At 34.6% G+C, this 26,744-nt stretch overlaps 1 protein-coding gene across 5 annotated transcripts in view; it reads left to right on the top strand.

Annotated features, from left to right (window-relative positions):
• LOC123552495 (NADPH-dependent diflavin oxidoreductase 1-like) overlaps positions 1-26,744 on the top strand; it is a 288,089-nt gene that overhangs the window by 251,370 nt on the left and 9,975 nt on the right. For 3 of the 5 annotated variants that reach the window (XM_053524930.1, XM_053524931.1, XM_053524929.1), the window contains exons 2-11: positions 13,861-14,001; positions 15,576-15,653; positions 16,502-16,599; positions 17,315-17,413; positions 18,656-18,757; positions 19,527-19,757; positions 20,185-20,306; positions 21,187-21,356; positions 23,818-23,865; positions 25,127-25,234. In XM_053524930.1, coding sequence (XP_053380905.1) covers positions 13,864-14,001; positions 15,576-15,653; positions 16,502-16,599; positions 17,315-17,413; positions 18,656-18,757; positions 19,527-19,757; positions 20,185-20,306; positions 21,187-21,356; positions 23,818-23,865; positions 25,127-25,234 — 1,194 coding nt within the window. In that variant the 5' untranslated portion in view covers positions 13,861-13,863. Of the gene's footprint in view, positions 1-11,519; positions 11,614-13,860; positions 14,002-15,575; positions 15,654-15,695; positions 15,704-16,501; positions 16,600-17,314; positions 17,414-18,655; positions 18,758-19,526; positions 19,758-20,184; positions 20,307-21,186; positions 21,357-23,817; positions 23,866-25,126; positions 25,235-26,744 lie in introns of those variants that run through there. The other 2 variants (XM_053524932.1, XM_053524933.1) reach the window with 2 other exon arrangements.

Below are 26,744 nucleotides of genomic sequence, written 5' to 3'. Positions count from 1 at the left end.
TGGAGTTATAGGTTACGGTCCTTAAATTACTCAAAAAATGCGAAAATTGCGTGTCCCCTCAATGACTTGAGTAGTGCTTATTTGATGTTCACCAAACTTAGTCAGAATTTTATGGGCACACTATCTCGACCAAGTTTGATAACCATACAGCTGGTCCCAGTCGCTCTGCAGTTTTCTTGGAGCTAAAGCATGGAAATGCGTTGTCTTTAAAATAGCACCCTTTAGTTTTTTGTTGTTTATTCTTTGGTGTGTCTCGAAAATAGGACGGAGTGTTGCATGAATATGGTGCAAATATTTGTTTCTATAACATATGTATTTAGGGCATTACTTTTGGAAGTAAGAGAATGGGAGAAATAAAAGAAACTACAAATATTTTACTTCTTTAATAATAAAAAATTCTGTAATGTCCTCAAAATAATACTTATTTGAAATATAAGTATTACACTTTGGTCATACTTCACATTACATTATTACTGATACTGTGCCTAAAACTTTAGAACTTTGAATTTAGGATCAGAACACAATTTAAACAAAATCATGTTTGCAATTCATGTTAATACAGATAGTTTCAAGTAGCTGAAGCTGTCACTGGAGTGTTTAATGGCTCCAATGTGAATGAAGATATTGGACAATAGCTTGAGTCTGTGTTAAAAGTATTAAATAATACGAGAGATAAAGATAAAGTGTATCAAAACATTAAATAAGCATAAAAGGTACATGGTGAAAATGCATCAAAATTAAACTAAAATTCTTAGCGAAAAGGGGGCATAATTCATGAAATACTGATGCAAGAGTAATGACCCTTGTGTCAAATGATGTGGAACAACTACTTTAAGTTTAAATCAAATCCATTTAGTTATAACTGAGATAGAGAGAAAGTTCACCAAACTTTTAACCTAAAATTCTAAGTAAACAGGGGGATAATTCATGAAATACTGTGCAAGAGTTTCTGTTCTTGTGTCATATGATGTGAGTGATGATGCTGAACAACTATTCTAAGTGTGAACCAAATTCTCTCTGTAATATCAGAGATATAGTGAAAATGCATCCAAATTAACTTTTAATTAAGTAAAACGGGGGCATAATTCATGAAAAATTGGTGCCATAGTTATGGGCCTTGTGTCATATGATGTGGGAGATAATATGGAATAACTATTTTAAGTTTGAATCAAATTCTTTAGTTATAACTGAGATAGAGCGAAAGTGCATCAAAACTTTAACCTGAAATTCTAAGTAAAAAGGGGGATAATTCGTGAAATATTGGTGCGAGAGTTATGGCCCTTGCACCACATGATGTGGATGATGATGAGGAATAACTATTTTAAACAAATCCATCAAGTAATTACAGAGATAAAGAGAAAAAGCATTAAACGTTAAACAAGGTGCGGACGCGGAAAGACGCCGACGCCGGCGCTGGGTCGAGTAGGACAGCTCTCCATACTTCGTATAGTCCAGCTAAAAACATTTAATTTATTCATCTGACATAATATTAAGCATAAAACAACAAAATATTACATGTGCAAATGCAATCAATTATTATATCATCAAGAAACAACTTTGCAAAATAAAGCATCATTCACAAACATAAATATGACTGCTAAACTGATATACTCTAATCATGAATATAATCAGTCGACAAAACCACATTTATTCAATGAGATAATTTATACAAGTATTGTCGAGCAGTTGCAATGGCAATGACTTCAGCATCATCCATAAACATAAATAGGACTTCTCAACATCTCTCATCATAAATATAATCATTTCTCACAATGTAGAGCAAAATAACACAAGGACATGTAACATTGCATACAATACAATATCACAATATAATGAAATACAATTAGGCTATTTAACATAATATTGTACAATACAGGATATATTTGAACAAGAATAGCCTTAAACCGTGTAAGCGTGCGAAAGCGGGAGACGTGTTTTTTGCATTATACGCATGCGCAGCGTGTAGATTGGAGATGGTAAAATTGAACGATTGAACAGATAATAAAAAAAAGTATAAGGTGAAATTATCCATATATTTCCAAATGCCTCGGTGATGATCTTATACATTTTTAATGGATTTTGCTGCGTTTTTTCATCCACTTTTATAAGGATGAGTTTATACCAAGTTATCATAATTATTCTTGTATGAAATATTTTAAATAACTTTTGAGGATGAATAATTATAAATATAAATTTACGCTGAGAGTAAACTCTGTCACAGAATACAGGCTAGATTCAGTGTAATGAGTTGATAGATTATTCACATTAGGGCAAAAAATACAGCTTTTATACGGGATACGTTTTTCTTCCTAGTATGTACTATAATCTCTCATCTGTCTAAAAATCGAACAAAAAAGAAAGGGAGAAATGCGTAACTTTATATAATATGTAATTTATTATTCAACTATAATATTCAACGAAAATCAGAAAATGTATCATAAGGAATGTCTCTAAAAATATCGTAATAAAAAGAAGAAACATAAGTTCTTTTCGCAAAATTGTACATACACTATCATAGTTACTAAAGATTATGCATATTTAAATACGCGCAAAATGCTACTCCCGCCAAACAATTAATGGAAACCGGATGACACAATATCCCATCCTGTCAGTCAGAGAATCAAAGTGCAATACCGCCTTACCGTTACGTGTTGTTTGTGATCTACCTAATCAGAATGAAAGTCTCACAATTAGTATATTTTTGTCTCGAATAGCTTCGGGCAATATCTCTATATTGCAAATACTGGGGTAACTTGTAGAAAACTTTTCCGATACGGTCAGCTGTTTAAAAATATCTTCATGCAGTTAAAATCGAACTCTTCTAATAAAATAAACGTATTTAGTCTATATATCAATTAAAATAACTCTTTTTTTTTGTAATTAAACTCGTAGTGTTCATGCGAGTGCACTCTGTCATATATTTGGGGAAAGGAATGTGTCATATATTTGGGGAAAGGAATGAATTAAGTGAAAGAATGGAAAATTCTGCGATAAGTCATGTCAAAACGGACCAAATATACTTTAAGCGATAGGTATTTTTACGGTTTTTGCGTTGATATGTATATATTTCACTTTCTTCTGTCTTTTCTGTAGTCTTTTCCCTTTCCCTCGGGAATTTTGTTTTTATGATTTCTACCCTTATTTCATTAATCGTATGACAGTAGGAAGAATCAGTACAAATTTAGAATTCACAGAAATATATTATACATGTCCATCTATGAATTTAGATTATACCATAAATCGTTACTAGCTTTGTTCCGTAAATATTTACTAAGTAAAGATCCTGACCCAAATTTCATGAAAAAACTTAAGTAATTACTTAGTTAAGTCTGCTATTCTAAAACTGAGCTTTTGCTTAAGTTGTTGTTATTTAATGTTGATTTTTTTCAATGTATTTATAGTTAAAATATACTATGGTAGTAGTATTTGTCAACAGTACTTATTCAAGTCACGCAAATATAATATTTCTATTTAAGCACGATATAAGAAAATTAATCCTTACCATGCTAAATTTCTATTTTGAGCTTGTCTATCTTTCAATTTGGACAGTACTATAAATTATGAAAAGGGGTGCATACCAAAAAGTTAATGGCTGAATGGCAAACAGTGCAGATCATGATCAATCTGCACGGATGTGCAGGCTTATCATCATCTACACTGATCGTAAATTTATGTGTTAGATGTAAAAAAAAAAATGTTACACTTTTAAAATATTTTAGATGACCTATTCATATTCTTGAATATTTATTTTATTTACAGACAGTTTCTTGTGCTTAAATATTTCTCCCTTTTTTGTAGATATATGTTTAGCATGATGTTTCATGTATTGAAAAGAACGTAAATTTATGTGTTAGATGTATAAAATGCATCGATTTCTAAATATTTTAGGTAACATATTCGTATTCTTAAATATCACTTTTATTTGACAATTGATAAAGTATAATATAAATTTTCGACTTGTTCCGCTTAACACTTTAATATTATTAAAAGTTCATTCAAGTATATCGTTTGGCAAACCGCCCGCCAGAAAATGCACCAGATAATGACCAAAGCTGTTAATTACCGACCCCATCCCCGTGTTACTACAACAACAACAATTAGTATGGAAATCGACGAATGCGTCTGGTAGCGCTGATATTGGACTATTGACTTCATGATAGATAGAGCTGTCCCGCTTTATCGGTTTAGAGATGTTTCTAAAAGTTGGTAATGCATTAGTAGCAAAATGTGAATAAAGGTCAAATAGACAGACAAAACAATAAAAATATTTAAAATCTCAACATGAAATAAATCAACTTTATTCATACTATAAAATATATTATATCGAAAGAAAATACAGTAAGAAGCAAAATAAAACAGGAGCAGCTACATTTACATCTTTTAAATACGTCATGTGATAAAAACCGATGTATCATCTATCCTAAAAACACAAAATATTTTAAAGTAATTAAGTTTTAAAACAAAAATATCATTTTCGTAATAAGCAACTTCTACGATGGTGCGTTTTTCAATTACAAAAATAAACAAGAGGGCCATGATGGCCCTGTATCGCTCACCTGAGTACCATTGCTCAAAATGATATGATCAAGTTTTGACATAGAGGATCCTAGGCTCAAATGCTGCATTTTTGTACTAACATGATATTCCTTACCCTTGAAGACTTAAATAACATTTAAAACCAATCTCATTAGATGCTGCTGATATATATTCGTTTAAATAAAATAAAGGGAGGTAATTTGTCATAAATGCAGTCAAAAGTTATCTACCCTGATTGTCCGAGTCCATCTTATGGCATAAATGACATTTGAAATCAGTATCTTCATTGGTTACTGAGATACAACCATTTTAATTTGAAACAAAGGGAGATAATTTGACATAAAATCAGTCCATACTATCTACCCTGATTGCTTCAGTCCAACTAAAATCAATAATGAAATTCCAAATGAATTCTATCAACATTTACCGAGATAAATCCATTTTTATTAAAATCAGGGGAGGTAATCATGCATTGGTATATGCATGTAGAAGATACAGAGTACAAGCCTATACAACAATATATTAGTAAAGTATTCATATCGATAAATGTTCCATCAAGAGTTACCTAATACAACTATTTCTTACCATGGAAAACATAAATAACGTTTCAAACAAATCTCATTTGAAGCTGCTAAGGTGTATTCATTTAGATAAAAAATAAAGGGAGGTAAATTGTCATAAATTCAGTCAATATGTATCTTCACTGATTGTCCAAGTCCATCTGTTGACATAAATGCAATTTCAGATCAGTGTCTTTATTAGTTACGGAGATATACCCATTTTAATTTCAAATAATGGGAGGTAATTTGAAATCAGTCCATAGTTATCTACCCTGATTGTCTCAGTCCAACTAATGACAATAATGAAATTTTAAATAAGTCTTACTGATATAAATCTATTTTGATTACAATCAAGGGAGGTAATCAGATATAAAATAACTCATGGATTCCAAGATTTATTGTTGTTGAAGATATTTTGGAAGTTCGTATCAAGTCAAACCATAAAAGAAATCTCTATATGGTTGCAAAGGCCAAAATAGCAAATGTTGGACCTTTGAGGGGCCATAACTCTAGAACCCATGATGGAATCTGGCCAGTTCAAGAAAGGAACCAAGATCTTGTGGTGATACAAGTTGTGCGCAAGTTTAGTTAAAGTCAAATCATAAATGAAGCTGCTATTGTGCAGACAAGGTCAAAATAGCTAATTTTGGCCCTTTCAGGGGCCATAACTCTCGAACCCAAGATGGGATCTGGCCAGTTCAAGAAAGAAACCGAGATCTTATGGTGACACAAGTTTTGTGCAAGTTTGATTAAATTCAAATCATAAATGAAGCTGCTACTGTGCAGACAAGGTCAAAAAAGCTAATTCTGGCCCTTTCAGGGGCCATCACTCTGGAACCCATAATGCAGTCTGGCCAGTTCAAGAAAGGAACTAAGACCTTATGGTGATAAAAGTTGTGTGCAAGTTTGATATAAAAAAATCATAAATGAAGCTGCTATTGTGTAGACAAGGTCAAAATAGCTCATTTTGGCCCTTTCAAGGGCCATAACTCTGGAACCCATAATAGGATCTGGCCAGTTCAAGAAAGGAACCGAGATCTTATAGTGATACAAGTTATGTGCAAGTTTGGTTGAAATAAAATCATTAATGAAACCTCTATCGTGCAGACAAATCAGCTACCCGGCTGCCTACATACTTTCTCCCTGTCCTATACCATGACATACAATACCGGAGTTCTAGACTCCGGGTCTAGAGTAGAGATCCGAGCTAGTGAATTTGATGTGATCCTAGGAAATATTGAGATATTTTTTCATATCCTTAGGACCGCCAGCACATATTTATGCAATCTCGCCAGGCATATATATGTTTTTGACAACACAGAAAATGATGTCACTCGACCTTCAGCTATTTCCGGAAGAAAAGAAAATGAAAGTAGAAATGCTAAACTTGAAAACGAAAACCATATTTGATTCGTAGATAGTCAGGGGTCACCCCGTCTGGATGCTCATGGACATCTGTTGTTTTTTTTGTTTTGTTATTGGGGAGTCAATTTTCAGCACTTTCTAACGAATTGAAATTGAAATTACCTGGGCTTTAGTATAGCATGTCAGCTTTTCATCTACGAAAAGATATTTGAGCTCGAATAAACACAAATCCCAAAGGGGTCCGTAACGGACCAAGGGTACACTAATAATTTTGGAACTTCATCAAATCGCTCAAAAGGTTGTTTTTGATGTTGTCTGAGAGTGTCAGTATATGCATTGGATGTAAGATATAACCATATTTGAGAGCTGCAGACCTAGTCTAAGACATTTCAGAAATATTTTCAAAATAAATTTTGTGTAATAAATGTTGATTCTATGGAAGCGTGAAAGGGCCATCAGACTCTAATATGTTTTATTACGTTAAGGCTGCGGAAAGGATATGGGCAATATCCCCATGATGCTTTTGTAAAATAAACTGCATTAGCATATCTGTATTAAACCACATACGCATGTTTAACAGTTTCAGATGCTATAAATATGTCAAAATACAACTTATTCAACTAATAATGTCAAAATTCTTCTCCTTTCTTTTCAAAGGTGAAGGTCACGATTGACTGGTTTACAACATGGTCATTCAGTTTCATCAGCAGCTTCTTAGTAATGAATAGCATCTCTTTGTCAGCATCAATCACAGCGCTTGTTAAAATAAATGATGGAAAAGCACTGGTCAACATCGAAATGCTTCTGGTGAATTGAAAGAAAGGCAGAGAAACGAATTGTCGACTTATTTTTGGGGTATATTATAACCCTAAAGTACCTCACTTTTATATTTCTTTGAAAACATGTCCCCAAAGGCAAAATTCGCAGCGTTCGAAGTTGAAATTACCTTCACAAATGTATTGAAGAAATGTGACCGGTACACAATGGAAGATAAATTACCACTTGTTTGATATCCATAGTACACATTTACCGAACTGCATGGTTAGGTATGAAATGCGCGATTGAAACGGGTTAGTATATTTTCCCGTTCATGACAATGGTTCTTATAGAATACCTAGGGGTAGGGTATAACATGTACAGAGGCATTTTCTTTTTGGTCTGGCGCCAGTGTGCAACCCATTATTACAATGGATAATGTTGTTAACGGCCACGTGCCAGACTTAAGCACGCAAAACCACAGGTATTTTCTAATTTAAAACAGACTCTATTTTGACAGGCGTCACTGTTCATAGTCAGGATTTTCATCTGACAATTTAAGGATAAAAGGTAGGACTGGAGCAGGTCTTTTAGGTGCCGTGTCGTATTGTCGTGTGTCGTTTCATATTTTGTACAACGACCTAAATGACGCGGGATAGTATCGCGATGCCTTGTTTTTTTTTTTTCTTTTTTCGTGTGTCGTTTCATAGTTCGTATAACGACCTAAATGTGTTTACAACAAAACAATGCATAATGACGCGGGGAAATGTCGCGATGCCGTGTTGTTTTTTCGGTCGTATAGTGTGTCGAGTGTCATGTCGCATTAAAAGATTAGACTCAATGTTATATCACTCCTCCCAGGGTCCCCTTGTGGCACCATAAATATATGTCGCCGCGATAATGATTGTTTTTCATTGTTGCATAAACTATGATTTAAAGTGTAAACTGTAAAATATAATAGAGCTAACCATAACTGTCTACTAAGAGTTATTAATCAAAGGGATTTTTCATTTTATTAAATCAGTTTCCCCTATTTTCCACTTTTTTCTTCATATTTTCTTTTTTCTTAAATAACTTGCACATATTTCTGTTAAATATGTGCTCTCTTTTTTTCTGTCTATATTTTTTATTTTTTTCATACACACATCAAATTTTTGTAAAATATTACCTCTATTTGTAAATTGCCTGATAACAAATGTCAATGACAATATACGACTGTAACTAGTATATGAAGTAGTTACAAAAATATGTATACATAATAGAGCACTAAGATTACATGTTTAACAATATGTCTTGATATTCATTATTATTTCATGTAACTGTACGTTTATCATCATGTGTTTATATGTATCTATATATGTTTACAATTTGAAATAAACGGAGTTACCCAAATTGGGGCTTGACAGAAAAATAAATAAAGTGTAAACTGGCATGACATGATTTGTTTTAATTTGTTTAATACAAGATGAACCGTCTTTATCACCTTGAAATGCATTTATAAATTGATTATAACCAAGGTCATTATGTTCAACGTGAGGAAAAGCAGCTTAAGTAAACAAGTACAACACTTAACAGTGATAAGCTGAAAACCCCCGCTTCGTTAAATCTCCAATCGAACTGATAAAAATATCTGCTGATCCCAATTTTGACATTAATTGATGAGCGAATGTCTTTATCAACTTTGCATGGGTCATATACAAGCTTATAAAAATGTTTTTCTTATCTAAGTTGTGCGGCTTACAGATCTATTTTAAAGCATTACTTGTTATGTCCAAATGTTGGATCACGTTGTCAGATTATCTTTTTAATTTTTCTTCAGTGGAATACCACACAGTTTAAAGTCAATAATCAAGTTTTCATACGGATGTCCATAGAATATACCAATTTGAGAAGAAGAATTAAATATCAAAATATTCTACTGTTCTAGTGGAAAACCACAACGTTTCTTTTTTGAAATCCAAAGTTTATATCTCAACGAGACTTTTGTCTTTAAAATAGATTCATGTTTTACATATTTTAACAACTAGTAACCAATAAAACTGACCCTTATAGTAACTGTCATTAACATTATAAATCAGTCAAATCAATAAACGCCCATGCTGATAAAATTACATGTCAATCAAGTCAAATAGTTTATTTAAATCTCTTTATTCGTACAGCATAAAAAATTATTACAATATTACACTATTTAAAAAAAAATAAAAAAAAACAATACAGAAATATGTTACAATTTGATCAATACACTTGTTTTATACATTTTAATATTTCAAAACCTTACATTAAGTAAGATGACTTAGTTACTGACTTAAAACTATTAAATCATTATAACTATGTATACCTTCAAAAGGTTTGCTTAGTACATAAAACATTAGGAAACTGTGAATCTATCTGTGACTAGCTGCAAATAGATGCTGACAGTGTAGGGAAATTGTGAATCTATCTGTGACCAAATAAAGTTAAAATAGCTTTCTTTAAGATATATATTTGTGAATCTGTTCACTGTTACCTGAGTCTCATACTATTTTCCTAAACTATATATTGACAATCAAGTTTACAATTTCTTATATTACTGTTTATAGAAATATTATGTTTCCAGTTGTATATACATTTTCAAACCGGAAAGAAATACAAGAATTATGTTGGCACGGTTTACAATTTAGAGTACTCCCAGACTGTTACTCGTGCAGACAACCAGTCTCTGGACTGTGGCACAAGATCACAGTTATTTGCCCTTGGTCGACAATAAGGAAGTAATTACGCTGAAAATAGTTCTGTTTGATGGTGAATATTAGTGATATTTTTAGTGAAAGACCTGCATTCAATGACATAACTGAATAGAGGAGACGTTAAATAGTAGGTACATGTGCAATTTGATAGAATAAGAGTGTCAGAATATGCATAAAATGACTTTTTGATAGGACAAATTTTGCCTGTTTCCTCCATCTAGAGAGTATTCTTCATACGTATGTGATTTGGTTTGCCGATCTACGTACCGCAGGGTCGTGAGTTCGATTCCCGGGCGAGGCGTATGTTCTCCGTGATGATTTGATAAAAGACACTGTACCTGAAATCATTGTCCTCCACCTCTGATTCATGTGGGGAAGTTGGCAGTTACTTGCGGAGAACAAGTTTGTACAGGTACAAAATAAATGAACACTGGTTAGGTTAACTGTCCGTCATTACATAACAGAAACACAGTTGAAGTATGAAAACTGTCAATCTACTGCAATTTTCGAACAAATTAAGGCCGAATCGGTCTTACAATAAATCAAGCATACGATCTTTTCATTTTAATAGCTGAATGTCCTTCGTTTTCAAAAATCAGGATTCAATTCAATTCTGCATTGTAAAAATATTTGTTTCAAAAGTGCAAAATTGCAATTCAGTAGGTATACAGACATCAACAAATAAGAAAATGGCGCGAAAAAATGGCAGAAAATAACGGATTCTAATACTTCGCAGTTTTGGCTCTGTAGAAATACATTCCTTTCTTGTGATGCATTCTTTTTGGCTCAAATTATTTAATAGATCTATCCTTGCTATGTTGGTAACTTGGTAGTATTTTCGTCGTAAAAAAACAGAACTTGTCACGGAAAATAAGTCATTCTTTCAATTTGTATACTGCACTGACAACATTTCTCAAGAAAAAATAACTAAGTCACAGACCTTTCAAATGCCCGCGCTGTGTGCATTGCTCAGTGCGCGCTGCAGCAGCTCAAAGTCCCCCTATTTCATATAGAGTATTTAGTGAGTCAATACCTCCATGTGACTTCCAGGTCACAGCTTGTGATTTTACAGTAATTTAATGTGACAAGAGAAATCTCTCTTATCAGAGGCATCGACCCCTACTTTTCTCTTCATTTTATGTCAGTTTTATCATAACTCTTTAGAACGAAATAAGGATTTGTTCTCTAAAATGGGTCTAGCTATGCTTGGTAGCTCATTAAAAAATGTCAGTTTTATATAGAATATAAAGGGGGATACTATTTATGTTATTGTGACCTTGAAACTTAAAATAGTTAGTAAATATCAAAATCTACATCAGAAGAAACACTCCCCATAACTCTTATTTGAATTTTGACAGAGTTATGTCCCTTTTTAACTTTGAATTGTTTGGTTAAAGTTTTTGATACAGTCAAATATCTCTGTTTCTATCAAAGCTTTTGACTTCTATAAAATAGTATATAAATCTAAGTATATATATATGTGTGTAAATAAAACGCGATAAGATATCTTTAAGATAAGATTTTATTTAACTTTCAACCCTGATGTTCGGTACGTTACGGGTAAGACAAATGTTTTAGACAGTCTGCTAATTGTACTTACTTTCGACCCAATGATAATCACAAAATTTCTTCTAAAACGAAACAGTTATTAGCTGTAAAATAAAACGTTTGTATGTAATTTCATCTTTGAGTTAGAATTCCTTCATTAATGCCTTTTATTTCACGACAGATTTGTATTCAAAACTAAAAAATACGTTAACGTTACGGGTACGAAAGATTTTCCATTGACAGTTTTCGTACTTGGAAACTGGCAGTGGCTAGTGAACCGTCACCGATGCAGCAGGCATGAGGTTTAGTGCACTGTCATTTTTGTTATATATAAGATATAGCCTTTATGTTGTAATAGTGGCCTCCAGGTTCTCAGCATAAATTCGGAGTGATGCTGTGATGGACATTACACCAAATAGTCCAAATAATTGTATTCTGGAGTTGAATTATCAGTGTATTTTTGACTGGACGATATACCCCTCCATCTAGGTAGACTACTTGAAAAATCAGAATGTAAAATTGATCTACCTGAGGTCTCAAAATAATTTATTTAGACCACTGGTGTCTGGGACAAATTCCCCCTTACACCCTAGACATAAAATATTTTAACAACATTCGTCTGTGACTTTCACATTCTTACTGTTGCTGAAAGAACTGTCTTTCAGTTTATAGTCTTTTATTCTGTACTAATCACCGACATGCACCCTGCCCATAATACTCGTGGAGGTGTGAGGCAGTATAGAAAAAAATAATAGATAGAGAGATAGAGACTAAGAGAGAGAGAGAGAGATAGTCAAAATAATTCGACATTCAGATTGTTTTATATTTGTGACTGGCAATCTAAACGAGAGGGGATATTGCCCATTTGAAAAAATTATCTCAATATTTCCTAGGATCGCGTCAAATTAGTTGGACTACCTTACACCCTTGGACTTTACTTTTATAACTCTGGCACAATTTTTTTATGAATTATGCCCCCTTTTACTTAGAATTTCAGGTTAAAGTTTTGGTGTACTTTCACTCTTATCTCTGTTATTACTAAATGGATTTGATTCAGACTTGAAACAATTGTTCGACATCATCACTCACATCATATAAGACATTGATCATAAATCTGGCACCAATATTTCATGAATTATGCCCCCTTTTTACATAAAGTCCAAGGTAAAAGTTTTGATGAACTTTCACTCTTTATTGGTTATTACCAAACGGATTTGATTCAAACTTGATTAAAATGATTGTAGCACATCATTACCCACATCATATGACACAATGGCCATAACTCTGGCACCAATATTTCATGAATTATGCCCCATTTTAACCCAGAATTTCAGGTCAATGTTGGTGCACCTTCATTTTGTCTGTGTCACTACTTAATAAATTTGATTTAGACTTAAATAGTTCTTCCACATAGTCGTCCTCATCATATGACACAAGGTCCATAATTCTGGCACAAATATTTAGTGACTTAATTGGCCCTTTTTTATCTAGAATATCAGTTTAATTTTGATGCTTTTTCACTATATCTCTGTTGTTACAAAATGGATTTTATTCAAACTTAAAATGGTGGTTCCACATGGTCACCAACATCATATGACACAATGTTAATAATGCTATGAGTTAAACCCCCTTTTTGCTAGAATTTTAGGTTCAAGTTGTGATGCACTTCTATCTCTCTTATTTGATTAAGACATTTCAACTTCAAATAGTGTCTCCACATTATATTAGCCACATGATATTTCACAATGTCCTGGTGCATGACTTTTGCAGAAAGGGCTACATTATGTCCCTTAATGTTTTGATACATTTCTCTATCCCTATTAGACACAGACTGTTACGTTTGAAACAGACTTAAGCTTTTGTCCAATATCTTCATCCACATTGGAGTTATTAAACACTTCAATGACAGCTCCAGCTACCTCTCATGTGCCAAGTTTCACTATCCAGCATAGAAATAGTCGAGCGCCCTGTCTCCTGTGACAGCTCTTTTTCGATCCCTTATTCAGTTTTGCTAAAATGTTGTGCCTGATAACTCTCTGATCCGTTATTGGAGATATGACTGTCAGTCTTGTTCAAAAGTTTATTATCAGTTATATAAATGTATTCACTTGAACTTGGGCTATAGAACAAATTTATATTGTTTATATAATATTGACAGGTCCTGATACAGATGCATAAGTAGTAAAAACATAATTGTTTGTAGCTTTATGTCAAGAAATATGCACTGAAGTATCGGAGAATAATATTGGGCTCCTAAAGGTAGCAAGCTCAGCGCATATTTTTAAATACATATCATATAACATATAAATCTTGCATCACTTTATTTTGTAGGTGCCCATGCAAATAGTTGATTTTTTTTTATATTTTAGATTATGGGGAGTGAAAGAAGACTTTTGATCCTGTTTGGTAGTCAGACTGGGACAGCACAAGATGTTGCTGAAAAATTATCAAGGGAGGCAAGACGAAGGCATTTTCTGACAAAAGTTGTGGCCCTTGATTCTTATGATATTGTAAGTAACAGTGGCAGTTTATGGCTGTTGCTGTAGTAGTTTTATAACTGCAAGCCTCTAGAGTTACATCATAATATCAAGATATTTAGACAGATATCAAAATCATCATTTGATTAAAAGTTAATATTTTATGAATGATTCATGATCTTAAGTAAAGGGGAGTTACTTCAATTTAACATAATGTTTTACCATTTCAGTAACACAGAAGATAAAGTGTCAGTAATGATTTCATTAATGATGTGAAAGTTAAAGGGACTGGACTGCAGATTTTAGCTTAAATTGATCTTTCTAAATAGAATTTATGTTTGGTCATATTATGAACATTAGAATATTTTCATTTGTTTCTAAACTTTTAAAAGAAATGTTAAATCAAGAAATAAAACAGGTCTGAGTGGGAAGTTGAACCTACCGGTAGGTTGCCTCTGTAATAAAACTTTCCTACCATCTTGACCAGTACACCATACCATCTTGTAACCTTGTTACTGTCCAGGGCACTTCTGTGTGTTTCTATCATAGGTAAGAAAATCTATAAGAAGGTCCTGTCAAAGCATAGAACAGAATTAAAATAGTCACAGACTTGGTTTTATTGAGTCAGTTCATGAGAGGTACAATGTATTAATGATATTTGCAACACTCCTCATGTCCACAAACATTGGCTTAAGCAGAACTCTGTTGTTATCCATGAATATTGAATGAACTCCATGATCCCTAAGGGTCAGAAAGTATAACAACACAGAGTCCAAGAATGGGGAGACATTTTATGGCTGCCACAAGGCACTTTGAGACTGCTTTTATGATAAAATTGATAAAACATGAAAGAGAATTCAGCAAGAAAAGTAGCAGCAGAATTGGTTTGAAATGACACTGTTTATAAGTTTTATTGGCTTGTTTGGGAAAGATAAGATGTATTTTGTGGTAGCATGTGCATCTGACTATTCATCTGTCTTATTTTATGTCCAGAACTAAAAATCCATTCAAGATATTGCCTTTAAACTTAGCTTTTAGGTATGTTGTGTTGTGATGTGCAGAACATAAATGCTAGTTGGTAGGTCAAAGGTTAAGGACACGAGTTGAGCTCAAAGGTCAGGTCTGATACCAACTTCCAGAACATAACCTAAAGACCATTCAAAGTATTGATTTTGCATGTAGGTAGGTGGCAATGAGACAATGAAATTAGTTAATGTGTTAAAGGTTAAAGTCTCAGAACGAGTTCAGAGGTCATATCTGTCCATCATGTGTCCAGAGCATACCGGTAACTTAAACATTAAGGTAGATTTTAAACATAAAATGTTGTTAGAGTAGAAGTTACGCAACAATGAGACAATGAGTAGAGCACTAAAATCAAATTGGTAGGTCAAAGGGTTAAGGTCACAAATTAAGTCAAAAGTCTTCCATTCAGAATTAAGTCCTATAAAATGGAAATTTTATTTCCTTAGTTTACGGAAATATTTATAAGCGCACAGTTTCAAATCAGCACCTTTTTTTCAAGCTGAATTAGTGGTGTGGCAGGTGCTCACTAAAAGGCAATTGAACAAATTTTTTGGTTAAAATACAAATTTATTGTGATTTTTCAGGCTGATTTGATCACTGAAAAGCTGGTAGTATTTGTTTGCTCAACAACGGGACAGGGGGATCCACCTGATAACATGACTGTAAGTTTATGATGACAAAATGGTTGTAAATTTATGCTGATAACATGACTGTAAGTTTATGCTGATAACAGTACCGTTATACCATAAGTTTATGCTTATTTTATGCTGAAACCGCTGCGAGTGCAGGAGGTCGTGGGTTCGATCCCTGGCTACATCATACCAAAGACGTAAAAAAAATGGCACTAATAGCTTCCTCGCTTGGCGCTCAGCATTAAGAGGGTAGTGCTAGGACTGGTCAGCCCAGTGTCAGTATGATGTGACTTGGTAGGGTATCATGTCACGTGTCTACAGCGTGATATTCCAGTGAGGCAGCACTATAAAGTTGGGCATTGTGCTCACTGCTACAAGTAGACACCTTCGTTTATATGGCTGAAAAATTGTTGAAAAAGACGTTAAACCCGAACACACAGATTTTATGCTGACGATATGGTTGAAATTCATGCTGATGATATCACTAAGTTTAAGCTGATAATATGACTGCAGTTTTATGCTGATAACATGACAGTAAGTTCATGCTTATAATATGATTAAGTTCATGCTAATGATGATGTGATAAATTCAAGCTGACAGTATAATGGGTGAATTTCTTGATGAAAGAAAGACTGGAATTTTGTGCTGATAACATTACCTGTGAATTCATTCTCAAAATTGTACTGTAAATTCATGCTAAAGTACATGGTAATAAGTTAAATGTTAATAATATGACTAGCAATTCACACAGATAGTAAAAAAAATGTTATGATGTGGACAAGTGCATGTGAGAGAATTTGTTTTCACTGGATTTCTAGTTAACTAGAGATATGCTGTAAGTCACGACCTGCTGTACAGTTTATAGTTCCTTGTTGCAGACGTTTTGGCGTTTTATCATGAGAAGGAATCTACCACAGGATTCTCTGGGCAAACTTTCCCACGCTGTTCTCGGACTTGGCGATTCTTCCTATCAAAAGTAAGTTTTTCTTCCCGTAATTTTTGGAAAATGGCCCACACCAATAGAATGTGAATTTTAGTAGCATTTTGGATTATTTGTTATTTCTGAATCATTTTTATGTGCTAAATTTTACATTTCATTAATCTCTTTAAAGAAAAGGTTGAGAAAATTTATGGAGAGCTGGGAAATAACTGGCATGTTATCACTGCTGTGATAGTTATCATGTGATGATTTAGTCACTTGGATTGGCTAGGGTGAAAATTAGTCACTTTTGATTGGCTAGGGTGGAAAATAGTCACTTTTAATTGGCTAGGGTGAATTTTTTTTTGGGCCAATTTGATCGAAACCTAACTGTATCTAGGAGGAAGACAGTATTTACTGCATAATTAAATAAAAGAACCAGATACATGTAAATGAATAATTATGACCATTTGAGATTTGTTAACTTTATGTTAGATATCAAACCATTGACAACATTAGACTATATGATTAAAATTTAGATAGTTATTAATAATATGTCAAAATTACTAGATGTAGTTTTATGAAAGATGTCTGCCAGAACATGTTTAGGATTAACTTACAGTGATCATAAGTTTGTTTTTAAGGGTGGTGCATGTTGTTAAAATACAATTTTGACTAGTTTTATGAAGATTTTGTTGAGCAGTAGAAACCTTGATGAAATCCATTGTACAGTTATACTGACATGGTAAATTATAAAAATGTTTTTTTACAGGTTTAACTTCGTTGCTAAAAAATTGCACAAGAGGTTACTACAACTGGGTAGTACAAGCTTGATGAATGTGGGTCTGGCTGATGATTCGCATGATCTCGGGTAAGTTACAGTTACTTCTTCATAAAGGAACTGCCTTGGTAGCGTGGTAGAGTGTCCGCTTCGAGTGCGGGAGGTGCGATCCCTGGCCGCGTCATACCAAAGACGTAAAAAATGGTACTAGCAGCTTCCTCGCTTGGTGCTCAGCATTAAGGGGATAGTGCTAGGACTGGTCAGCCTGGTGTCAGTATAATGTGACTGGATGGGGTATCATGCCACATGTCTACGGCGTGATATTCCAGTGAGGCAGCACTATAAAGGTAGGCATTGTGCTCACTGCTACAAGTAGACACCGTCGTTTATATGACTGAAAAATTGTTGAAAAAAAGACGTTAAACCTGAACACGTGCACACACTCTTCATATAGGCTTAACCACTGTTGGTCTAGCTGATGATTCATATTATTTTGGGTAAACTATACTGGCTTCATCATAAAATGCTTGTTCACTGTCTGCCTGGCTCATGATTCACATGATTTTGGATATGTAATAGTGGCTTGATCATATGGGCTTGATCATTGTCAGCTTTGCTGATGATTCACATGATTTTGGGTAAGTTAAAGTGGCTTTGTCATACAAGCTTGATCACTGTCTGCTAGGCTGATGAGTCATATGGCTATGAGGAAGTGAAGAGTAGCTTCATCATAAATGCTTGATCACTGTCTGCCTGGTATATTATTTATCATATGATTTTGATAAATTAGAGTGGTTTCATATTTATGATTCATACAGGCTTGATCATTGTCAGTCCAGCTGATGATTCACATGATCTTAATAAATAGTCTGTATATGACATGTATGAAATGTAGGCTTGATCATTAATTTCAAAAATGTTGTTAGTAAGCCCGATGATTTACTTGGTTTTTGGCAAATGCACTATGTTGGTTTTCTCGTGGTGCAACTCATTTTAGTTTATAACTGTTAGAAATTAAATTTTAATGTTGTGCATCAGAATAATATTCTTATAATACTGATACAAAAAGATTAGATGAGCCGTGCCATGAGAAAACCAACATAGTGGCTTTGCGACCAGCATGGATCCAGACCAGCCTGCGCCAGTCCGCGCAGTCTGGTCAGGATCCATGCTGTTCGCTTTCAAAGCCTATTGCAATTATAGAAACTGTTAGCGAACAGCATGGATCCAGACCAGACTGTGCGGATGCACAGGCTGGTCTGGATCCATGCTGGTCGCAAAGCCACTATGTTGGTTTTCTCATGACACGGCTCAATTATGTTCTTGTAACAGGGCAGATGCAGTTGTTTATCCGTGGATGGACAACTTTCTCCAGAAATTGTTGTCAATGTACCCGTTAGCTGTTGGGCAGGAAGTCATCCCATCACATTTCAGGTAAATCATGTAATTTGTATAATAGCACTGAGCTTTTTATATTGTTGATTTTTGTGGCTACATACAAATTTGCTCTGTCTGTAGGTTCATCCTGTAAACCTCTATAGATCTCCCTATTTATGCAGGACTGAGAAGGACTTTTACTGATTACGACCATATAATTTGTAAATGTTTTGTTCACACAGGATTCATTGAAGTAGACTGTAAACCATAGCCAAGAGGAAATGGTTGCTAGCTTCAAATCTTTTACCTCTCCCTGCTGTTGATTCGAAACCTTGCTTTGAATGTAGAACTCTTTCATGTGAGGAAGCCGCCCAGTTGGCTTGCTGATTGTCAGGTGCCTGTCTTACCTGAAATTATGTCCAGAGGAGCACCTGTAATCTTCTTCCACAATGAAAAAATTGGAATGTTGCAATATCACCTGTAATTGTGTTGATGTGACATTAAACCCAACAACAGTCTTTAGCATTGTTCTTTTATATATGAACATAGCAGTTGAAATTGGTAAATGCTTATGAGAAATAAGATATTTGTTGTCAGATTAATTCTTTCAGAGGTTTCAAGCATACATGGCCTTGTCTTATCACAGATTTCACTAAATATGTTGCAAAATGTTTAAACATTTATAACTGCTGCAACTGGTAGTAATTCTTCACTTGCTATAGAGTTCTAGAGACCCAGTACGGACTAAAGTAGTCCTTTTTCAGTTTTTCTGGCTCTTTTTTTGGGGTATCATTTTCTGTTACTAATTACTGGTTATAAATTACAGACCTCGTCCAAGGTTCAAGGTGATTTTTGTCGATGGAAATGACAGGACATCTCCAAATGGCAGTATTACTACAAATGGTAACATTAAAAGTGGCTTGGACACAAGGGTACCAACATGGTTCCCAGCTCAACCATTTCCAGCAAAATTGATCTCAAATGACAGAGTTACTGCCCCTGATCATTTTCAGGATACCAGACTTGTGCGTCTTGATATTACTGGTTCAAATATAAGGTAAAGCATTTTTTTCTTGTTATTAAGTTAAGTTGAGTGTGTAGATGTACCAAAATGACTTCAAAAAAGACATGTAATAGAAAGATTACTTTTGGATTTCACTGGTTGATGATTTGATACATATCTGCATTGGTACATACACACATTTTGCACAAAGTCGTTTAGAATCTGATGTTTTGATAAGTCTCTCTACAACAAAAACATGTTTGCCTTTCCAGGCATGTTCACTGTACAGCAGGGGTTGAACTATACTGTTCCTGTGTAGTACAAGTTTATATTTAAAAAATTACTAGTGTAGTGGTGCTTTTGAATAATGTATGAACAAAATGTTTTCACATATTGTTATTGAATTATGTAAAATATCAAGATTTCTTTAGTTTTCAGTGTCAATGATTTTCCTTAAAAACTGTCTTATTTCCTTTGACAGTTATGATCCAGGAGATGTGGCTGTTGTATATCCAAAAAATATGCCAGATACTGTGGATGATTTTTTATCATACATGAATTTGGACCCAGATCAAGAATTCATTCTACATCAGATTGATCCAGGTATATATCTACTGTTCAGAGCTTACAGAGAATTTACTCTGCACCAGAGTGATCCAAGTAAATTCACTCTGCACCAGAGTGATCCAATTAAATTCACTCTATGCCAAAGAGATCCAAGTAAATTCACTCTATACCAGAGTGATAAAGTAAATTCACTCTACACCAGAGTGATCCAGATACATGTAGATAGATAGATAGATAGATAGATAGATAGATAGATTTTATTTAGTAAAAGTGTACACATGTCAATTATAAAACATGGCAATAAAACAGATGCATGATATATAACATATATATATGTATGTATGTTATGTACAGAGCATACAGAGATCCCACTCTACACCAGTTTGAACCAGATGAGTTAACTCTTCATGAGAGTGATCTAGTGTAATAAGTGTAACAATTAGTTTAATCTCACTATTGTTACACTTACAGAACAAATCATACAGTTACCAACAGATACTAGTATTATCAGTTGTGCTGAAGTTTGGATTGTCAAATTAAAGACTGCTGTTAGTTGCTTAATTTGGCAACAAGTTATAAGTATTGCATAAATTATGAATATTTGGATACAGTTATGATGAGTTTCTGGAAGCTGTAAATTTATGATATCTTGGTGATTTTATTAAAAAACTTAAAAAGGCTGTTCCTACCCATTATTGATGCTTAAATCTGAACGAGACATTTACATCCACTATTGTTCAGACTCCTTAAAGAATGATCACACAAAACTTTCTAAATTTTACTTTGATAGCAAGTAAGTATTTTGAGAAAAAGCCCTAAATGGCCCAAATTACATATTTTCCAGCTTTATCCTGGTCTAAGCATACGTTCAACACTGATAGTGTCAGCTTATAAACATACAGATTCTTTTTTACAGAAGCAAGTTTACCCAGAATACCACAGCCATGTACTATTAGATACATTGTTGAAAACTACTACGATATCAACTGTGTACCTCGGCGATCATTTTTTGAAATGCTGCTGTACTTTGCTGAGGAAGAGAGAGAACAAGAAAAACTTGAGGAATTCACATCTTCAGAAGGACAGGTTGTAATAAATAAATGAACCGTGCCATGAGAAAACCAACATAGTGGGTTTGCGACCAGCATGGATCCAGACCAGACTGCGCGGATGCGCTGTCTGGTCTGGATCCATGCTGGTCGCAAACCCACTATGTTGGTTTTCTCATGGCACGGCCCAAATTAAGATTTTGGTTTTCATTCCACTTGCTTGTAACATCAAAAGAAGCAGACTTGAATCGAAAATATGCATTATTATTTTTAACTTTTTTATACGCCCATTTGAAAAACGGGACGTATTACGGGAACGCCCCTGGCGGGCGGATGGGCGGGCGGGCGGCGTCCACAGACCTTGTCCGGAGCATATCTTCTACATGCATGGAAGGATTTTGATTAAACTTGGCACAGTTGTTCACCATCATGAGACGGAGTGTCATGCGCAAGAACCAGGTCCCTAGCTCTAAGGTCAAGGTCACACTTGGAGGTCAAAGGTCAAATTCAAGAATGACTTTGTCTGGAGCTTATCTTCTTCATGCATGGAGGGATTTTGATGAAAGTTGGCACAATTGTTCATCATCATGAGACGGAGTGTCATGCGCAAAAACCAGGTCCCTAGGTCTAAGGTCAAGGTCACACTTACAGGCCAAAGGATACAAGAATGAAAAATTCAAGAATGACTTTGTCCGGAGCATATCTTCTTCATGCATGGAAGGATTTTGATGTAGCTTGGCACAGTTGTTCACCACAATGAGACGGAGTGTCATGCGCAAGAACCAGGTCCCTAGGTCTAAAGTCAAGGTCACACTTAGAGGTCAAAGGGTACAAGAATGAAAACTTTGTCCAGAGCATATCTTCTTCATGCATGAAAGGACTTTGATGTAGCTTGGCACAATTGTTCACCATCATGAGACGGAGTGACATGCGCAAGAACCAGGTCCCTAGGGGTAAGGTCAAGGTCACACTTAGAGGTCAAGGATACTAGAATGAAGACTTTGTCCGGAGCATTTCTTCTTCATGTATAGAGGGATTTTGATGTAACTTGGCACAATTGTACACCATCATGAGACGGAGTGTCATGCACTGGTCCCTTCTTTTGAATTACTTCCCTTTGCTGTTACTATAAATAGCTTATATTGTAACTTTTTCATTACAAGTCGTAGGGAAAAATCGAGACCACTTTTCTGTAGTACAACATGCATGTTACATCCAATTCTGAGGTGTATTTTGAGCTATCTCTACTTGGTAAGGATTTTTGTATGGACTTGTAATTTTTTTTTTTCTCTTTAAAGATTAACTTCCCTTAGTTGTTACTATAATTAACTTACATTGTAACTTTTTTATAATTGACCGTAGGGAAAAACCAAGACCACTTTTCTGTGGTACAACATTGATGTTACTTTCAAATTTTGGGTGTATTTTAAGGTATCTCTACCTGGTAAGGATTTTTTTTGTGGACTTAAAAAAATAAAAGAATTACAATAATTTCTAAAAAAACAAAAATATTGTAAACAACTAGAAAATTAAAATTCCATTTGCAAATACAGGTGCTAGTGTAAAGAAATTTGCTGCGAAGGGCGTATATTGTGACATTCTGGCACTCTTGTTTAAATCTTAGCATGCGAGCAAAATGTATAAATGTCTTGATAATTTGATATGTAAACATTGAAGACAAAATTTGAGGAAAACATTTGCAATGACCCAAACAAAACAAAACAGTATTTTTACATGCATTGCTGATATTTAAAATTGCATATCACGCTGACTATTGTAGTGTTTTCACCGGTGCTGACAAAACTCGTATTACACCCTGGGGTGCCATATGACTTTTGTATTTGTAAAAGATGTCATATCAGACTACAATTATGAATAAATGTGTAGTTTATTTGTTACTAAAAGTAAATAATGCTTTAAAAAAGGCATTAATCTTGTTTCTTCTGTTGCCAGGTGTAATGTACAATATGATATGAAGTAAGACAGTATCTATTACTAGCTGTGGTTGCAGATGGGAATATCTGGCTCTCTAGTAATTGTTTATGCTTCAACTTGGAAGAGCATCTTAACTGTCTAAAAACCATTACCCCAGAGCCAACTATTCCAATTTGCACGAGTAACTAGTGAAAGATTCTAGTAGTCCTTCAACCCACATATGACTTTGTTGTCTGTGGACCACCATGGCCGAGTGGTGAAAGTCCCTGACTTTAAATCACTTGCCACACATCAGTGTGGGTTCTAGCGTCACCAAGGACGTTGAATTCTTCATGTGAGGAAGCCTTCCAGCTGGCTTTTGGAAAGTCGATGGTTCTACCCAGGAGCTTGCTGGTGATGAAATAATGCACAGAGGGGCACCTTGGGTCTTCCTCCACCATCGAAGCTGGAAAGTCAGCATATGACCTATATATGTGTCAGTGCAATGTAAAACCCAGCAAAAAAAAATAAATGTATCTACGAGTAAGATAGAAGTGATGTTGATTTAGCCTGTGTATTTTCAGGATGAATTGTTTTCATACTGCAACAGAGTGAGGAGGACCTTGCTTGAGGTTTGTTTTATGTCAGTGTTTACAGTCCAGTTTCATTCATTCTAACTATAATTGATTAAATACCATTGTTCACTTGTACTCATAGTCCCATCCAGTCACAATATTATATGATATGATAATACATTAGACATGAATTAATCAGTAAAAATAATCATTATAATGATGAATAATCGATTTATATTTTTCAGTAATCCGATTTAATCATTAATCAGGAATTTTTTTATTATTTTAATAATAACTTAATCTATTACAAGCAAAAATAGACTGTAATCATGATTAGTTTGTGGTTACTTTACATTATTTTTTTGTTTCTATTCTTTTTTTGTTCCAAGTAGATATTCAGATAATTGGATAATTTTAGCACTTGCATTACTTAATAACCAACTTTGAAATCCAGTCATTTTAAGAATTCATCTTATTATCAGAATTTGCCCCATGTGGTTCTGGGACGATCTTTGTATGAAAAGAATTTGAACCACTGCCTTAACCTTACATGATCGTAAGAGGCGACTAATAGGGTCTTAACACTTTGTTTTGCAGTAACTCTGTGATTCCAGCAGGTATGCAAATTTAGATTCCATACCTCATGTTTTTATTTCGATGTAAATGAGATGTGGAACCAAAATTTGTAGTCCTGTTTGGCACCATTTAACCTATACTGTGTTGGTGTGCCATAAAACCCAAATAAATAAATATTATCAGAATTTTTATGGTTTTATTTCTGTGGTGCCTTTTCAAGCATTAAATGAGCAGCGCCATGAGAAAACCAACATAGTGGTTTTGAAACCAGCATGGATCCAGACCAGCCTGCGCATCCGCGCAGTCTGGTCAGAATCCATGCTGTTCGCTAATGGTTTCTCTAATTGCAATTGACTTTGAAAGCGAACAGCATGGATCCTGACCAGACTGCGCAGATGCACAGGCTGGTCTGGATCCATGCGGGTCGCAAAGCCAGTATTTTGGTTTTCTCATGGTGTGGTTCAAAATAACATTTGGTGGGATGCTGAGGATGTGGGTTTGAAACCTTGCTGGGGGTGTAGTAATCTTCATGCAACAAGGCCATCAAGCTGGCTTATAGAAGGCTGGTGGTTCTGCCCACCAGTGCCTTTGATATAAGTACATATGCAAATATTATGTAAAGATTGTTAAAGTTCATGAAATCTTTTTTTTTTTTCTATAAAGTAGTTTGTGTATCCAAGTGGCATGCAGACACATGTATTGTAAATGAATATAAGTTTTATGATCTAGCTTACTTTTTCAGGTTCTCCATGATTTCCCCAACGCAAGTGCCAGCATTCCAATGGAGTACTTCTTTGATGTGATACCTGTACTTCAACCCAGATCATTCTCTATAGCTTCTTCTTTGAAGGTATTTCCTGTCTTTTTTACATGTATTTTATTATCCCCCGCCGATGAAATCGGGAGTGGGGTATTAAAATGGCTTTGTCCGTCCATCCGTCCGCAGCCATTTCTCAGTAACTAGCAGGTAGAATTTCATAAAACTTGAAATAAACATGAACCAACATACTGCGATGATGCCCGTCAAGTTTTTTTTGGATTGGTCAATTTCCCTTAGAGTTATTGCCCTTGATTTAATGAAAAATCCACGTCTGCAGCCATTTCTCAGTAACTAGCTGGTAGAATTTCATGAAACTTGAAATAAATATGAACCAACATACTTCGATGATGCCCTTCGTTTTTATTTTTTTTAATTGGTCAATTTTCCTTAGAGTTTTTGCCCTTTAATTGTTTAAAAATCCACAGATTTGTACATAACAAACCAACCAATTGGTAGAATTTCATTAAACTTCTTTCATTCTTTTCCATGAACATTTATTATGAAAATGTGAAGTTGTGTACCCACACCTGATCACCACCTTGCCTTGGTCACAACGCCTCCCCCACCTCCACCCCCACCCCAAAAAAATTTTTTTTCATTCCTTTGTTCAAAACCCATGAATATTTATCAACATGCAAAGTTGTACCATTCCCCCACCTCACTCCTCCACCCAGTCATGCCCACCACCCCGATCATGCACATTCCACCCCCCCCCCCCCAAAAAACAAAAACAAAAGCATTCATTTTCTGTTAAATTGATTTTGACTAATGAAATTGTTTGCTTCTTAGTAACATCCTTAACTTTTTGCCGGATATATTTTTTGCCATTCCTCACCACAAACCCTCTCAGCGGGGGATACCAATTCATCGAATTTGCTTTACTTGTAATTATTTGTAATTGCAACTACTTAACCTAAGGGGCAACATCTCCATATGAGTTTTAATCATTTCAGAGTTTAGGAGATAATGTATAAAGCTAACGATGCTCAATTTTTGAAACTTAACCCTGGTTCTTTAACATGCCAAACACTGGATCATTATTAAAAGCACCAATGAATGTCATTTTCAATTGTGTAGCCAGACATTAATTTCCAGCCAGTGTCTTTTCACATTACATTATTTTATTAAATAATTTGTTATGTCAACCACAGAAGTCAACAGAAAGACAATTTTTATGATTCTTGAAGGTAAATATTGAGTTGATTACTTTCAATGAAGAAATACTCAGACTAAATTTAATGTCAACCTTGTCTTCTATATGATGAGGAATGTCCATGCAAACTTGGTTTGTCAAGTCAATATGTTGTTATCAGGACCTGTCTACAAGTAATGGCAATGCCTGGTACGATTTTACAGGGCAGATTGCCACTTGATTCAGCTAAATGCCCTTTACTAAATCTTTTGGCCAGGACAATGTGAAATTATCCTGTTTGATGTGTTCTTTCACATTACACTTAATTCTTAGTAAATAAAACTAAATAAAAGCAATAGCCTCTTCACAACACACAACAAACACTTCCTGGTTGTTGCAGTATTGTTG

This window comes from Mercenaria mercenaria, chromosome 15 (assembly GCF_021730395.1).
Source record: "Mercenaria mercenaria strain notata chromosome 15, MADL_Memer_1, whole genome shotgun sequence".
Taxonomy (NCBI): Eukaryota; Metazoa; Mollusca; class Bivalvia; order Venerida; family Veneridae; genus Mercenaria; species Mercenaria mercenaria.
The sequence above is the reverse complement of the archived record's forward strand: the minus strand, read 5'-3'. Positions and strand labels throughout refer to the sequence as shown.